General features: G+C 38.6%; 2 protein-coding genes across 2 annotated transcripts in view; both read right to left on the bottom strand.

Annotated features, from left to right (window-relative positions):
* The window catches only part of LOC116103833 (interferon-activable protein 204-like), a 57,702-nt gene that overhangs the window by 6,981 nt on the left and 32,574 nt on the right, over positions 1 to 18,147 (bottom strand). The window lies entirely within an intron of this gene.
* LOC116103829 (interferon-activable protein 205-B-like) lies at positions 342 to 17,945 on the bottom strand. The gene is made up of 6 exons (XM_031390308.1): positions 17,718 to 17,945; positions 6,957 to 7,241; positions 5,887 to 6,041; positions 5,233 to 5,391; positions 3,563 to 3,730; positions 342 to 1,264 (listed from the first exon to the last, which is right to left on the bottom strand). The coding sequence occupies exons 2-6, from the start codon at positions 7,219 to 7,221 to the stop codon at positions 1,013 to 1,015; spliced, it is 999 nt and encodes a 332-aa protein (XP_031246168.1). The 5' UTR covers positions 7,222 to 7,241; positions 17,718 to 17,945; the 3' UTR covers positions 342 to 1,012.

Below are 18,147 nucleotides of genomic sequence, written 5' to 3' on the forward strand. Positions count from 1 at the left end.
TTAGATGTACATATAGATTAATGAAGAAGCCTTCCAAGTCTGTGCTAATCCCTGTCATTATATTGTTAGAAGAGAAGGTCATTACCCTGGATGGACTGCTGTGTATTGTTGCTGAAGGCCCTGGAGTAGCACTGAGATCTCTAGATGCTATTGCTGGAGACAATTGTAGAACCAGAAGACTGCTAGATGCTCTTGGTAGAGTTGCATGTGGATCTAGAAGACTGGTGGATTCTCTTTTTGAAGACACCTGAGGTGCCTGGACTTTGATGGATGCTTTAACTTTAGGAAGGGGAAGGGCCTTCCCAGTACCGGATGCTGCTCCTTGCATCAATGGAGTGGTGCACTCACTTCTGGACTCTGTTGATGGAGGAGCATGAAGAGTGTACACAAATGGATCCTGTCCCTGGATGAATTTGAGTAGTCTGGGCTCTGCTTGTGGATATTGACATAGGTACCTGAAGAGCTGTAAGACTGCCGAGTGTTGCTGATGGAGGTGCCAGAGAAGCCTGGAAATAATTGGGTAATTTTGGTAAAGATACTTAAGGGGTCTGGACCTTCTTGGATGCTTTTACTGTAGCAGAGTTAAGAGTCTGAATGCTCCGGGCTGCTGTTGTTTGAGGTACCTGAGATACTTCAAGACTTGGTTGCTAGAGTATGAGGAACCTGAGCATTGTTGGATGCTGTTGCTGGAGGAGATTTTTTTATGAGCTGGGCTTTGCTTGTCAGTGTTGCTGAAGGCACTCTAGTAGTTTGGACATTTCTGGATGCTATTGCTTGATGGTGAGGAGCCCGTGTACTATTGAATGCTGCTGGTGTAGGAAGGTGAACGTCCTGGATACTTCTGGGCACTGTTACTAGAGACATCTAAAGAGTACTGGAAGAACGGAACACTGTTTGTGAAGGCATAAGAGGGACCCTGACATTACTGAATGCTGTTGTTGATGGTACATGGGCATGACTGAAGAGTATGGAAGACACATTAGAGTTCAGGTGAATGTAGCAATCTGAGGCTCTAGGTACTGGAAAATTCTTGCAAGGTGATGTTGGAAGAGCCTGGAGACATCTTTAAATCCATGTGTGCTTCTCGAGGCTTCTGAGAAGACTGAGGGCTGCTAGAAGCAGTTGCTGAAAGTTCTTCAAAAATCAGGAGTTCACTTACAGCTGGGAAGCTGCTGGTTGATGAAGATTCCACAAGTTGCTGCTTTTTCTGAGGACCCTCTGTCTTTATGATACTATGCTTTTGGATGGTTGTGATTTTCTGTTTCTAAAGGAAAATAGGATGGTGAAAATTTTTTTACCCTATTTAATGTTTTTTTTTAATCAGACCAAGTATATCTTTTCATTTTCCTTTCTGAATAGCAGGCCTTTATCCTGTCAGTTTTCTCCTGGGCTGAAAGAAGGATTTTCACCCAAACTTGGGGATTTCTAACATTTAGCCTTCTCCATTCATAATCAATATTACAATTTCTCTTAAAGCCAGGTATTGAATTGTCATTGGTCTGGGATGGAATGTTTGCTCAAAGTATCTTACAAAATTCACCAGATCTTACTCGATCTGGTTCATTTCCCTGTTATTTTGTGGGAAGCTAGGCTTGTAGTAAAATTACTTCATATTTCTGGACATTTCTATATGTAGAATTTCTAATCCGTTAAATCTGTGTTATATATATTCTCTATAGCACACAGGGAACCCATTTCTCACACTTGCTGCTGATGGGAATGAAATTGTATGACAGATACCATAAAATAATGGACCACATGATGAATTCTGGTAGATGAGGATGCAGCTCAATTGTTGGAGTGCTGGAGTGTGCTTGAATGCCATCCAGACTCATTTAATCCTTTCTTTAGATCTTCAAAGTGACCATAATTCCAGTTAAATAAAACTATGTATGTGGGAAACACTTGTACTTCAGGTAACAGATGGAGTTAGGTTGTTCATCACACTTTTCTAATCTTAGAGAAGAAGTATAAAACCTTAATGATTATGAATTTGGCTTTAACATGAAAGTAAGTTCCTATGCAAATAGGTCTGCATAACTGTAATGGCCACTTTTACTGGTTTCTTTGTATATTTTTATCGTTCAAGAAACAAGTTTTCTAAAATGTAACCATTGCTATGAAGCTGATGCCACCCAAGCTAAAGCTGTCTTTAAGTGTAGCCAATTTTCCTGTACTGTATACATTTCCAATTATATTGTCACCATTTATGAACACAGATAATTTGATGAGCCTAAGGATTTCAATCCATGATAAATTGCAGGACTCTATCAGTTAAAAGAATTGAACGTTGATCACATAGATTGTTAAATACAACTGTACCATGTAACAAAATGAGGTGTGTAAAAATTGCAGCCAGGGTCTCAAAATAAACACTTGATAAATGATGTTATCATTAAATAGTACAATATTAGTAGGGGTACTTTCACTGTTATAGTTATTGTAATTATATTAAGATGTCTTTGGGATGGTAAGAGGGAGCCATTCCAGTTGATGAGCAATGACAGGGAGAGTTCAGGATACACCTGGGACCGGTCTGAAGCTGAATATCATCAAAAGTGACTTTTTAGTTATAGAGCATTTGGTCAGTAGTGGACAGGGATCAAGACTTCAAAAACAGGGAAATATCACATGTCAAAATATCTCCCTAGTAGAACACAGAATGACACAAATAACCTCAGAAGATGGGTCACCAACAAAGGGAAACAGGCTGAGAAGACACTAAGCAATGGCAGGTTGATACACTCTGCGGTCCCTGTACTTTCTTCTGAACACAAAGCAAACAGTTGGTTGACAACATTAGAAATCTTTTCATAAATACTTACCTTTTCAATACAATCTGAGGCTGTGTTATGTGATTAGATAACTTAATGTGTTATTTAATTAAATGAGGAAAGTCTTCGGATTAGGGGATTAGTGAGAAGTGATGCAGCATTTTCTCTATCCAGCCACATTAGGGCAGTGACAGGCCTGTGGTTGGACAGGAATAGAGAGGTAGAGCTAGAAGTCGAGGAGGGAAAAAGGCATAGAGCAGGAATGTAGCAGAGAATCATCATTACGGAGGCAGGTGAAGATGACGATCCAGACCATGTGTGGTTTTAATCAGCCACTGGTAGCTAAAGATTTTATAAAGATTTTATTTATTTTAATTGGGGTAAAACTTCGGCATTAATACTTGACTCTGAAATTATTGTATTGGCATCTTGTAAATTGTGATCATATTGATATTCAAACCTGATTGGATAATTAAGCCTTAAGAGTCATGCTTTTACCAGATACTAGGCACTAGGTACTGATTTTGGGGGGTGGGGGTGGGGGGAATGTAGAGCCGTGTATGTAAGCAAAAAGATCTTACTAGCTGGGAGAAAATAGCAAGAGCCGGCTGGGACATAGTGATGTGACCGGCCAATACCTACACTAGAATGTGGTCCAGTGGGAAAGAGAGTTTGCCAGTGGATTCATTTTTTTAATACTTCCCGCAACAAGAAGTTTTTCCAGGATTTTGGGGAGTCCAGTGATATGCTTTGGGATGGGGCAATCCTTGGGAATAAAAAAGTGGTACCTTGTTTGAGGAACTGCTGGGTGGTGTTGATGGAGGTTTATGAGAAGTCTGCACACAATCTTCATCTTTTTTTAGATCGGTTCCTAAAGGTTCTGGAAGCTGAGCCTGCTCTTGGGTGATCCTCTTTCTCTTTCCACCTTCAGTTTTTGTGGCTCCTTTTCGCTTTTTCTGAAAGAGCAACATTGTCTTTCTCTAGATTCTCTCTTGTGTTGGAAATTGAACCCTGAGCCTTGTACAAACCAAGCTGTGCTTTTCTATAGTTTCATCTTCAGCCCTTGGAAAGGGCTTTAAAATGAAATGAAGCACAATATTTTCAAGACCATAAGAAGCTTTGCTTTTATTACTGAATTCTAATTATATTTGTTTCATAGTGCACATACCTCATTCTTAACAGATGTATTGTGTTTGAATACGAATGCCTCCCATAAACTCACTGTTTTGAATGGCTGTCCATCAAGGAGTGAAACTCTTTCAAATAGATCCCTGAGTCTTGAGGAGACAGATTTGATTAAAGACATCCCATTGAAAAAGGGTTGCTCTAAAATCTCTCACTGTGTGCACATAGTCTAGTTGTGTGTCTCTATGTCAACTCCCACCTATGGCAAGAAGCATCTCTGATGAGAGCTAAATGAGGCATGGCTCTATAGGTATGGTAACATAGCACTAGGATTATTTTATTACCATGTTCTTTTAGTAGGATAATAGTAGTAGGTTGTTTTCTAGATGCATGACATATTTAGTCTCATATTCCTGACCCCTTTTACAGTATGTAGTATGGGTTCCATCTCTTGGAGTGAGCCTTAATCCCAATCAAAAAATGATTAGTTACTCCCATTTCAGCTGTATTATTTCTTTATTTTATGTCCTCTAAGCCTCACAAGATATCAGAGCCTTAACTGGACAACACAGTCCTCATATATGCTTCTTAGCTATGCTGTTCCTTTTGTATTTCTGGCACTCAAAGAAATCTCAGGTTTGTAAGTATCTGTAGGAAAAATAGGGAAACCATAATCTTAAAAATACAGAGCAAACTTGGAAAACAAACATTAGTTTTGTGTCATAACTGATAATAATTCAAGAGTATATTATCCAGTTAAGGACTATCCATTTACAGCCCAGCATGGATAGGACTTCTGGAGGGATATATTAAGGCTAGAGCAAGATACCAACATTGAATTCAGAGGCTAAAAGGGTTTAGACATTTAGAGTATTTTAAGATGGAATGGCTATACAATGTGTCAACTGTTTTGAAGAAGTAAGTATCCTAATATGCATTTTTGAAAAGTTAAAAGTTATTTTAATAAGATAGATATGTGAGAGTACAAGACAGGAGAAATAGAGTCAATTGCTTCTGACACATGTGCTAGACTCTTTGTTTCCCTCTTCCTACCTGGGATCAAAACAAACCGACAAATTCCTCCTTGACAGAAGTAACAAGCTCGTTAAGTGTTTTCATATAAACAAAAGGTTATGAGTCAGCAAATTCTATATTTGTATTATATATTTTTTGTGTCTGTTTCTGTCTTTGTATGATGATCTATATCACATTCAGCCTCTGTGTGTATCTGATTAATTAAATCTCAGGGAGAAGTGGGGGACATGGTCAGAATTTCAAGGCCTGTTCCTGATATTTGGGTTGAAGAAATGAAAGGGGAACAGAAAGCTTGTACCTTAGCCAAAAGCGTGTTAGATGAAGCTGAAGATGAGATCTGGGGTACTGGTGGCTGGCACTTGACTGTGGATTCTTCAGGGCAGAGAGGCTTATCTGGTTCCTTAGATGTCTTGGTCTTTTTCACTCCAGTCTTTTCATTACTCCTACTTTTTCTTTTCTGAAAGTATATCCATTACCCTGTTAATAAGTCTAATCAATTGAACAGAGTGTGTCTTTGTTATTAGGTAGCAGATTTATTATGCCTGATTATAGTGGGAACTTGAAGAAGAAGCACTCATCCTCTGGCCAGGTTTAAAATATGATCACGAATAGTCATAAAAATGTGTGTATAAATGCTTTTGTCAAATAAAGGGAGAAGAAATGTTATATGCACAATTTTTTCTGTTATTACTTCTAGGGCAGGACACTATTAAATTTGAATTAGAAAACTAGGTTTGTGTAAATATGCAACAACCATGGCTCTGCCTGGTTTTCAGGTTCATGACATCTCTAGTAGGAGTGAACACATATTAATGCCACATGATCAGTTATCCTCTGAGGTTCAATAAAAGCTTGAAGAGAAACTAATAAAGCAGTGAGTACATTACAGACTGACCAGGGAATCACCTCTGCCTCTCTGGACTGCCAGACCACCACTGTTCCTCAGGCTTACCTGAGCTGTAGAAGTCTCTGCCTGAGCTATAGTAGTCCCCTCCTGAGCTGTGGAAGTCTCCCCTCTTTCAGATGCCAACATGTGGCTTGCAGTTGATGTAGGTGTTGCAGGGCCTCCTTCTTGCCTATTCATTTCCAGTGATGTTCCTCTGATAACTAGGATGGGGAGATTGTTTTTAATCAAAACAAATGCATAAACAAGAAAGCCCACATAAACCAAAATAGATGGTCTAGGTACCATCTGGTCTTCCTGCCATTTCCTCTCTGCTGCATTTATATCGATGCTTATTCCATAGCTTACTGTGGTGACACAGCACCAAAGGCACAACCTTTGATACCATATCCTGCTAGTCAACGTTTTCTTTACTTGTCCCATATAAAATGTGAAAACCCTTCTCTTGAAGTCCATGTACCTCAGCCAAGCTTTCCTCATTCCCATTCTCCTACATTCTCTTAAAATACAAAATTTTAATCACATTGATTTGTTGGTCATGTTTTATGAATGATACACTCTAATAATAGATACAAGTAAAAGGAAATCTGATATAAACTTGTGAAATGAGATTTTAGCTTTCTAACATCAATTGTGCATTTTAACTTTCTAAAATCTTTTTACTCACCTCAAAAATGTAATGAAAGGCAGTGCTGCCTCACACCTTCTTAAGGCTATATTTAAGCAAAGTATAACCTTATCTTTGTTAATAGAGAGGATAATTATATTAGTATTCTTAATAGAACAGGTGAGACAATTTGTTAATGTATATATTTAAATATAAATCATAATTTTGTAGTTCAAATTTATTACTTTTGAACATTAATGCTACATCTGGAGGCCTAATCTTCGATCAACTTCTATTTTTGTCTATAATATACACACCAAATATACTCCTTAAATTACAACCACCCACTGGAAGAGGAATATCCTCAGTAGCCAGTCCTAAGGACCAATATGGCCATAGTCTTTGAGATGTAAAATGGAGATAGGACAGCGGTGTGTGGACCTCAAGGTTATGGAGGGAGTAGATATAGTAAGACACTGGCAGGGATAGGGGGTTCTTTGTTCCATGTTACCTTTTGCTCTCTCTTTTTTAAGAATTTTAGCACGTTTTCTAAGAGCCGGTAAGCCTTCACAAAACTTGATCAGTTCGCCCAATCCAACATCATCTGGGAATGCATCTTCCATCATGTCAGCAATCTGAATCCTGCTGTATTGCTCTTGCTTGTTTCTCTCCAATCTTAAATCACTGGCCAGCAATGACTTAAATAAGCTAAAATGTCGATCACTGATAGGTTCGAGTCCTTTTAGCAGAACAATTGTCTTATGTGCATTCACCATCTTTCAAGTTATTTGTGAATCTGGAAAAAAAAATAGGCATATATTGTACTTGTATTCAGAAATTTCAAAAGAAAGACATGACTATGGGAATGAATGATCTATGTGAAAATACCTCACATAGATATGTTCATAGAAAGAGAGGAGGATAATAGCTGTTTATGTCACAAGTAATACTGGAAAATAATTTCATTATTAGGAAAACAATTAAAAGAATCTTTTTTATTTTCTATTTCATTTTTTTTGTTTTATAACTATGTAATTTTTATTAGTTATTTTCTTCATTTACTTTTCAAATGTTTCCCCTTTCTTCGTTTTCCCTCTGAAAACCCCCATCCAGTCCCTCCTTGCCCTGCTCACCAACCTACCCACACCCACTTCCCTGTCCTGTCATTCCACTACACTGTGTCATCAAGCCTTCACAGGACCAACGGCCTCTCCCCTCATCGATGACCAGCAAAGCCATCCTCTGTTACATATACTGCTGGAGCCATTGGTCCCTCCAAGCATACTCTTTGGTTGGTGGTTTATTCCCTGGGAGCTCTGAGGATACTGGTTGGTCCATATCACTATTCCTCCCATGGGACTGCAAACCCCCTCAGCTCCTTGGGTTCTTTTCTAGCTCCTCCATTGGTGACCCCATGCTCAGTCCACTGGCTGACCATGAGCATCTACTTCTGCACTTATAAGGCACTGGGAGAGTCTCTCAGGAGACAGCCACATAAGGCTCCTGTCAGCAAGCACTTGTTGTCATTTGCAATAGTGTCTGGGTTTGATAACTGTACATGAAATAGATCCCCAGGTGAGGCAAGCTCTAAACATCCCCCATGCCCAGTCTCTATACCTCACCACTATATCCCCTCCCATGGGTATTTTGATCCACTTGTAAGAAGGACTAAATTATCCACACTTTGGTCTTCCTCCTTCTTGAGCTTCATGTGGTCTGTGAATTGTATCTTGGGTATTCTGAGCTTCTGGGCTAATATTCATTTATTAGTGAATGCATAGCATGTGAATTCTTTTGTGATTGGGTTACCTCACACTGGATGATGTTTTCTAGTTCCATCCATTTGTCTAAGAATTTTTTGAATTCATTGTTTAAATGTACTACATCTTCTCTATCCATTCCTCTGTTGAGGGACATCTGGGTTCTTTCCAGCTCCTAACAATCAAAAACAAGGTTGCTATGAATATAGTGAAACATGTGTCCTTATTACATGTTGGAACATCCTCTGGGTATATGCCCAGGAGTGGTATTTCTGGATCCTCAGGAAGTACTATGTCCAGTTCTCTGAGGAACCATCAAACTGATTTCCAGAGTGATTGTACCAGCTTGCAATCCCACCAGCAATGAAGGAGTGTTCATCTTTCTCCACAACCTTGCTAGCATCTGCTGTCACCTGAGTTTTTGATCTTAGCCATCCTGACTGGTTTGAGATGGAATCTCAGTGTTGTTTTGATTTGCATTTCCCTGATGATTAAGGATGTTGAATATTTCTTTAGGTTCTTCTCAACCATTTGATATTCTTCAGTTGAGAATTCTTTGTTTAGCTCTATACCACATATTTAAATAAGATTATTGGGTTCTCTGGAGTCTAACTTCTTGAGTTCTTTGTATATATTGGATATTAGCCCTCTATCAAACGTAAGAATGGTAAAGATCTTTTCCCAATCTGATGGTTGCTGTTTTGTCCTCTTGAGAGTGTTCTTTGCCTTACAGAAGCTTTGCAATTTCATGATGTCCCATTTTCAATTTTTGAGCTTAGAGCATAAGCTATTGGTGTTCTGCTTAGAAAATTTTCCCCTGTGTCCATGTGCTCAAGGCTCTTCCCCACTTTCTTTTCTAATTTTTTTTTCAGAGTATCTGGTTTTATGTGAAGTTCCTTGATCCACTTGAACTTGAGCTTTGTACAAGGAGATAAGAGTGGATCAATTTGCATTCTTCTACATGCTAACTGCCAGTTGAGTCAGCACCATTTGTTGAAAATTCTGTCTTTTTTCCTCTGGATGGTTTTAGCTCCTTTGTCAATGATTAAGTGACCATAAGTATATCAGTTCAATTTTGGGTCTTAATTCTACCTGTCTGTCACAGAACCAATACCATGCAGTTTTTATAACTATTGCTCCGTAGCATAGCTTGAGGTAAGGGATGGTGATTCTGCCAGAAGTTCTTTTATTGTTGAGAATAGTTTTCACTATTCTGGGTTTCTGTTATTCAAGATGAATTTGAAAATTGCTCTTTCCAACTCTGTGAAGAATTGAGTGGGAATTTTGATGGGAATTGCATTGAATCTGTAGATTACTTTCAGTGAGATGGCCATTTTTACTGTATTAACCCTACCAATTCATGAGCATGGGAGATCTTTCCATCTTCTGAGATCTTCTTCAAATTCTTTCTTCAGAGACTTGAAGTTCTTGTCATACAGATCTTTCACTTGCTTAGTTAGAGTCACACCAATGTATTTTATAATATTTGTGATTGTTGTGAATAGTCTTGTTTCCTTAATTTCTTTCTCAGCCTGTTTATTCTTTGAGTAGAGGAATGCTACTGATTTGTTTGATTTAATTTTATATCCAGCCATTTTGCTGAAATTGTTTATCAGGTTTATGAGTTCAATGGCGTAATTTTTGTGGTCACTTAATTATACGATCATATATCTGCAAATAGTGATATTTTTACTTCTTCCTTTCCAATTGTATTCCTTTGAACCTCCCTTTGTTGTCTAGTTGCTCTGGCTAGGACTTTGAGTACTATATTGAACAGGTAGGAAGAGAGTGGGCAGCCTTGTCTAATCCCTGATTTTAGTGGGATTGCTTCAACTTTCTCTCCCTTTAGTTTGATGTTGGCTACTGGTTTGGGGTATGCTGCTTTTACTATGTTTAGGTATGGGCCTTGAATTCCTGATCCTCCGAAGACTTTTATCATGAAGGGGTGTTGGATTTTGTCAAATGCTTTCTTAGCATCTAATGAAATGAGTACTTGTTTTTTTTCCTGTAGTTTGTTTATATAGTTGATTATGTTGATGGATTTCCATATATTGAACTATCCCTGCATCCTTGGGATGCCTATTTGATCATGATGGATGATCATTTTGATGTATTTTTGGATTTGGTTTGCAAGAATTTTATTGACTATTTTTGCATCAATATTCCATAAGGAAAATTGGACTGAAGTTCTCTTTCTTTGTTGGATCTTTGTGTGGTTTAGGTATCAGGTAATTGGGGCTTCACAGAATGAATTGGGTAGTGTTCCTTCAGTTTCTAATTCGTAGAATTTGTGGAATAGTTTGAAGAGTATTGGTATTAGGTCTTCTTTGAGGGTCTGATAGAAATCTGCACTAAACCCTCTGGTCCTGGGCTTTTTTTTTCATTGATGATTTTTTTGGATTTCCTCAGTTTCTGTTGTTTTATCTTCCTTTCCGAATTTGTTGATTTAGATACTGTCTCTGTGACCTCTCATTAGCTTGACTAAGGGTTATCTCTCTTGTTGATTTTCTCAAAGAACCAGTTCCTGGTTTCATTGATTCTTTGTATAGTTCTTTCTGTTTCTCCTTGGTTGATTTCAGCCCTGAGTTTGATTATTTCCTGCCATCTATTCCTCTTGAGTGAATTTGCTTCCTTTTGTTGTAGAGCCTTCAGATGTGCTGTCAAGGTAATAGTGTATGCTCTTTCCATTTTCTTTTTCAAGGCACTCAGAGTCATGAATTTTCCTTTTAGTACTGCTTTCATTGTGTCCCATAGGTTTGGGTATATTTTCACTAAATTCTAAAAAAAGTCATTTCTTTCTTTATTTCTTCCTTGATCAAGTTATCACTGAGTGTTGTTCAGCTTCCATGTATGTGGGATTTCTGTTGTTTTTTGTTTTTATCGAAGACCAACCTTAGTCTGTGGTGATTTGATAGGATTCATGGGATTATTTCAATCTTCTTATATCTGTTGAGGCCTGTTTTGTGACTGATTATATGGTCAGTTTTGGAGAAGGTACCATGAGGTGCTGAGAAGAAGGTCTATTCTTTTGCTTTTAGATGAAATGTTCTATAAATATCTGTTTGATCCATTTGGTTCATAATTTCTGTGAGTTTCACTGTGTGTCTGCTTAGTTTCTGTTTCCATGATCGGTCCATTGATGAGATTGGGGTTTTGAAGTCTCCCACTCTTATTGTATGAGGTGCAATGTGTGCTTTATGCTTTACTAAAGTTTCTTTTATGATTGTGGATGCCCTTGCATTTGGAGCATAGGTGTTCAGAATTGAGAATTCATCTTTTTAGATTTTTTTCTTTGATGAATATGAAGTGTCTTTCCTTGTCTTTTTTGATAACTTTAGGTTGAAAGTTGATTTTTTTTTTTTTTTTGATATTACAATGGGTACTCCAGCTTGTTTCTTGGGACCATTTGCTTGGAAAATTGTTTTTCAGCCTTTTACTCTAAGGTACTGTCTTTGTCACTGAAGTGGGTTTCCTTTATGCAGCAAAACAATGGGTCCTCTTTATGTAGCCAGTGTGCTAGTCTACATCTTTTTATTGGGGAAATATGTCCATTGATATTAGAGATATTAAGGAATAGTGACTGTTTATTCCTGTTATTTTTGTTATTAGAGGTGGAATTATGTTTATTTGGCTATCTTCTTTTTGGTTTGTTGAAAGAAGGTTATGTTAGATTCCAGCATGAGTTCCCCACTCGCAAAGAAACTGGAGGGAGATCGCTGTAAATTACATGAGGTTTATTATTGCCAGTATACTGAGGTCGTCTTGCATTTAAAGCAAAGGTGACAACCAGGAACAAAAGCACACACACTTTTTATAACTTTCAGTACATAGGTTTACAGCATGAGTTGGTTATCTCTCATTGGTGGAGCCCATTGTCTTTTGTTCTCAATGACCTTTATGCCCCAGGTGAGGGGGAGATACTGATTGTACATAGGAGGGATGAGGGAAGATCCATCCTCCCAGGGACATCTCCTGGAACCGGGCATTACTCCCCACAATTAGGGCATCTCCTGGGGATGGATGTTTGCTCAGTAAACTCTTCTGAAGCTCTGTCTTTAGGCTTAATGGACATTCCTTGCTCCTTGGTATTTTTATGAGGTGTCCCTATTTGCTCAATTTTTACAGTTACTTTCTTGCTTTTTCTAGGGTATAGTTTCCCTTCTTGTGTTGGTGTTTTCAATCTATTATCTTTTGTAGGGCTGTAATTGTGGAAAGATATTGTATACATTTGGATTTGTCATGGAATATCTTGTTTTCTGCATCTATGGTAACTGAGAGTTTTGTTGGGTATAGTAGCCTGGGCTGGCATTTGTCTTCTCTTTGGGTCTGTATGACAACTGCCCAGGATTTTCTACCTTTCATAGTCTCTTGTGAGATGTCTGGTATAATTCTAATAAGTCTGCCTTTATATGTTACTTGACTTTTTCTCTTTCTGCTTTTAATATTCTTTCTTTGTTTTGTGTATTTGGTGTTTTGATTATCATGTGACAGAAGGAATTTCTTTTCTGGTCCAATCTATTTGGAGTTCTGTAGGCTTCTTGTATGTTCATGGGCATCTCTTTCTTTAGCTTAGGGAAGTTTTCTTCTATAATTTTGTTGAAGATATTTAGTGGCCCTTTAAGTTGAGAATCTTCACTCTCTTCTATACCTATTGTCCTTAGGTTTGGTTTTCTCACTATGTTCTGGATTTCCTGGATGTTTTGAGTTAGGAGCTTTCTGCATTTTGCATTTTTTTGAGTGTTGTGTCAATGTTTTCTATGGTATCTTCTGCACCTGAGATTCTCTATTCTATCTCTTGCATTCTGTTGGTGATGCTTGCATGTATGACTCCTGATTTCCTTCCTAGGTTTTCTACCTCCAGAGTTGTTTCCCTTTGTGATTTCTTTATTGTTTCTATTCCCATTTTTAGATCCTGGATTGTTTTTTTCAATTCCTTAACTTCTTTGGTTATGTTTTCCTTTAATTCTTTATGGGATTTTTTTCTTTCATCTTTAAGGGCTTCTACCTGTTTACCTACGCTCTCCTGTAGTTCCTTTAGGGAGTTAATGTCTCTATCTGCATTATGAGATGTGATTTTAAATCCATATCTTGCTTTTCCAGTGTGCTGGGGTATCCAGGACTTGCTGTTGTGGGACAACTAGGTTCTGATGAGGTCATGTAGCCTTGGTTTCTATTATTAAAGTTCTTGTGCTTGCCTTTTACCATCTGGTTATCTCTGATGTTAGTTGGTCTTGCTGTCTCTGGCTTGAGCTTGCCCCTCCTGTTGGCTCGTAAGCCTTTGTGTCAACACTCCTGGGAGACCAGCTCTTTCCTGGAAGGTCTAGTGTACAGTGGGCTTTGGAACAGGCCCAGCTCCCTTGTGCAGATGGTGACAGAAGGACCCTGTCCCAGCTTCTCTGTGTACTGCGTATACAGGACCCTTCCTTTGCTCTGTGTACTCCTGACCAAATCTGCCTTATACAGTCACTGGAGAGCAAATCATTATCTCACCTCCAGGCCCAGGAGTCAGAACACTCCCTGGAGACCAGCTCTCCCCTGTAGGACAGTCTTAGCTCCTGGTTGCAGATGGTGTTCAGAAGGCCAATCTTCATTATTAATAATGATAGTTGATTTGGGTCAAGAGTTGTGATGAATAGTTGTCTGGGGATATGCTTGTGTGTTAGAACTTGGGAGCATTGGCTTGTGGCTTCTCTTCTCTTTCTTTCAGGTACCTGAACCTTCCCCTTGTTGTCTTCTGTCAGATGCCAACTCCTTGTATACACTATAGCTGAACTGGTTACTTTTCTTGTCACTATGGCAAGAAGACCTGCCAGAAGTAACATGTGGGAAGAGTGTTTATTTTACCTGATAGTCTCCCAGTCAGTAATTCTTAGTGCCTGGGACCCAGTCTGTGACCACTTAGTTTGTTAAATTTCTACAGATACGGTTGAATAAGAGTCTTTAAGTTAGAACCCAGGTGGCTATAATCCTCTTTCCCTGAGCCTATGTTCCTATGTCTGCCATGTAGGCTCTATGCCCAAAAGACTTCACAACCTCCCAAAATAGCATTCACAGTTGTTTTTCAAGTGATGAAATGCTTGAACTATGGAGAGCATTTTGTATTCAAACCATGATAATAACTAATATGACAAATGAGGAAATGGGCTTGAGTCTCTCGCATTATATATTGGAACTGAAAGGCCCCCAGAACTAGGGAGACCCTCACTCAAGTCTCGGGATAACACAACCATCCAACAACTCACGAAAGACTGAACTTGCTGCAATCACATGAGGTTTATTGGGGTAACCCAGATCTGGGGTCGAACTCATAGCCTGGCAGGCTAGAGGGGTTCGGCCACGAACACAAGAAGTGAGGGGTATTTAAAGGGAAAAATCACAAACTGGCGGGGTGAAGGGGTTACCAAGGAAACATAACAAGAGAACAGAGGAAAATTCTAAAGAGACTCAGCCCCTATTTGAGTCAGGGTCATAAGTAAAACGTCCTGCACACTCATTATGCACAAGAATGTGGTATGGTCAATGTTATTCACTTTATGGCTGACCATTTCCTAGAACTACCCAGATGGCTCATATCCTGCCTTTTGTTCTTGGACATAACTAGGGGGAGCCTTTGTGGCCAACAGGTTTCTGAAACTGGCTAGGCTACATTCCTGGCTCATTACAGAAACCTTCTATGTTCTTTAAGTAAAGGTTATACAGTATACATACATTTCTACTAATACATTTCCCTTTTCATTAGCATGCTTTTTCCCAAATTTCTAAATCTCCCAGTCTTTCAGAACCTCTGGACACAGCACTGTATCCCTTTTCCCATTTTTGTCTTCCATAGCATCTGAAGTAGAGAGAGTCAAGTACTGGAGAAGTAGAGAGAGCAGGATCAGGAACACACGCCCATTCTCAATTGTGAGACTCTATCACAGAAATAAATGAAAAAAACAAATACACAAAAACACATGCATGGTAAGTATAAATTAAAAGGTCAGGGAAAAATGTCTGCTGTGCAAGCCTTTTGGCCTGAGATTAGATCCCTGGAACTTCTATAAAGAAACAACTCCCCGATGTTCTCCTGTTATTTTCACATACATACATGTGATTTTATATAACTGCTTCCAAAACACACATCAAGGATTCATTAGCCCTTGAAAGCAATAAATTTCTATCATTTGAACTTTGAATAAATTGGAATGAAACTGGAGAAAATTATGTTCAGTAAATGTTGGCAGATACAGAACGACAAATATCTCTTGTTTCAGTTATTTACAAAAATAAACTGTAGAAGAATGAAATAGAATAGTGGTCAGTAGAGAAGGGAAAGAGGCAGAGGCAGGGGAAACATGAAGATGTTTAATAAAGGACATCAAAATACAGCATAAGTCTCATCCCAAAATATGAAACCCTAACACATACAATTATTGATTTTTGAAAACATGGAAATGCTTGGTACTTGGACTAGACTACTACATATCATACATGATTTTATAATGTGCCATATAAAGGTCTATAAGCTAGAAAAATTAATATATCATTTAAAATAAAAATGTAAATGTATACAGCATTTAGGAGGCAGGGATTGCTAGAAATCTCTAAATTTGAGGCTATCCTTGTCTACATAGTCAGTTCTAAGCAAATCAATGCTACATAGTGAGACCTTGTCTAAAGAACAAAACCAAAACAGATCAAAACAAAACAATAGCATAAAAGTGGTTTAGAAAGAAACAATGCCTTTGAATTGCTGACAAAATACTATTTGGTGACTTGTAAAAATATTAGAAAAATTTGATACTGAAAAACTAATTTAAAGACACCGAAATTCTATACTAATATTGTTAAGAACCATCCAAGAAATTATCATAAATAAAACCAGGAGACTCACTACTTAATAATGGAAGATTTCAACCCCAGAAAAGTGAGATCATTTTAATTATATAATTACTAAATTATAACTGATTTTAGTTTCATCACTAAATTACTCCCATGACATTAAAAAGTACTGTGTAGTAAAATACAAAATTAGTAATAGACATTTTAGAGGGACATGGTAGTGGATGTCTATGACTCAAGGCCTCCAGAGGCAGAGGCAGAGGGAGAGGCAGAGAAGCAGAGAGGCAGAGAAGCAGAGAGGCAGAGAGGCAGAGAGGCAGAGAGGCAGAGAGGCAGAGAGGCAGAGAGGCAGAGAGGCAGAGAGAGGCAGAGAGGGAGAGGCAGAGAGAGGCAGAGAGAGGCAGAGAGAGGCAGAGAGGCAGAGAGAGGCAGCGGCAGCGGCAGAAGCAGACGCATGACTATAAGTTTGCTGCTGGCCTCAGCCATGTACCTCATTGCAGGCAAAACTGGTTTGGATAATAAAATTACTTTTCCAACAGTAATAATAACAAGCAATAATACATATTTAAATAGGTATGACACTGACTAACTGTAACCTCTCCCAGCCCAAAGCCAGCTGAATCAGACCTTATCTTTGCCACAAAGCAGCCCACCTAGGGTGAGATAAAGGAAGTCCTTTTGTTCTGCTGCTTCTCTGCCTCTTTTGAAATTCCTGCTAAGAGCCACCACCTGCTGAATTCCTGAGCACCTTTGCCTGGCAAAGATTACTGATAGCAACTAGATGCTAATTTGGCCACAAGACCCTGGCTTACTGGGGGATGGGATTTCCCCTGCCTATTTAATTCTCAGATTCAAAATACACATTGGACCCTGATCAGAACATTTGACTGGGTCTCATTTCTTTCACCATCCAATTCTATTTTCCCAGACCCCTGCCTCTCTTCCAGAGACCTGGTTTGTTTAGCGGCTGGCAGCTAACACAACTAATTATGAATATGGTTTGAAATTTATGCAAATCTCAACTACTGAAAAGTTAGGCAGAGTACAATAAAAAATTAGAAAAATTTTAGAAAAAATTATTAACATTGAACAAGTTTAACTTTCCCCAAGTAGAGTTCACCTCCAGCATACAATGAAAAAGAAAGTATGACAAATGACATCTGATATAGATGGGAGCTAAAACGAGACCTAAACATGAAAGTGTCAAGACACGTTATTTAAATAACTGAATTCACAATACTGGGACATTTTCTTCTACAGACTAATGAGATTTCTCATGTTTTGTATAATTCTTAGTTTTGTATATTCACAAAACTGGATACTATATTCATGTTGAAGTGTAGTTTTCATTTAACATTATTTTAGTTATCATTTTTCATGTTTCTGTCTTCTCTTTTACTCAATTATTCACCGCAATCACCTTGCTCCCATGTGTTCTCTAGTGAAGATAACTGAACACCAGTGTTAAATACTAACTCATGAAAAGTCATAAGAATAGATGTGGCCTCTTCATTCTGTCATCTGCCATCTTCCTCCTGAAGCATCTGAAACCAGCTACAGCAGGTTGAATGCTATGAGTGCAACTGGTACCAGCCCCGGTCCCCTGACCCTCCAACACTGATTTTTTTTATGTTCCTTTATATTTCATAGATAATTCTGATCATATATTTAACAAAAAAAACAGAACTTACCTCCCTGGAAATTTCTGCAGCAATGGACAGATCCTAGACCTTCAATGACACCAGAAGTGGCCTGCTTGTTTTGGGTAGGTAGGCAGAGAAATCAGTAAATAAGAAACTGAACAGTGGGATATAAAGAAAGATCCTAGCGATTTTGACACTCTCGGGGTTGTTTCATTTCTTGAGCAGCACTCTGTGTCTCTCACTGATGTCTCCCTGGGGGGAGGAGTGCTGAAACAGCCAGGCCTCCTCCCAGTTTTCTTCATAGCTTTCAAATTCCCTGGGCTTGTGAAACCTCTTGACTTCCCTTAAACACTGTGGTCACTATGACAAAAAACCCTCAGCTCACATTCTTTTCTGATGAATCTAACTAAAGAAGAAAGTACTAACCTTTTGACTTTTGTAGCAAACAAATGTACACTGGCCACGAGACACAAAACTC

This window comes from Mastomys coucha, unplaced genomic scaffold (assembly GCF_008632895.1).
Source record: "Mastomys coucha isolate ucsf_1 unplaced genomic scaffold, UCSF_Mcou_1 pScaffold1, whole genome shotgun sequence".
In the NCBI taxonomy this organism is placed as follows: domain Eukaryota; kingdom Metazoa; phylum Chordata; class Mammalia; order Rodentia; family Muridae; genus Mastomys; species Mastomys coucha.

What these genes read in the sequence shown, in the direction of transcription:
- LOC116103829 (XM_031390308.1), bottom strand. Translation starts at nt 7,221, where the DNA reads ATGGTGAATGCACATAAGACAATTGTTCTGCTAAAAGGACTCGAACCT. An exon ending in CTAACACGCTTTTGGCTAAG is followed by an intron (nt 3,731 to 5,232) that starts GTACAAGCTTTC and finishes TTGCTCTTTCAG; the next exon opens with AAAAAGCGAAAAGGAGCCAC. An exon ending in CCAGCAGTTCCTCAAACAAG is followed by an intron (nt 1,265 to 3,562) that starts GTACCACTTTTT and finishes ATTTTCCTTTAG; the next exon opens with AAACAGAAAATCACAACCAT.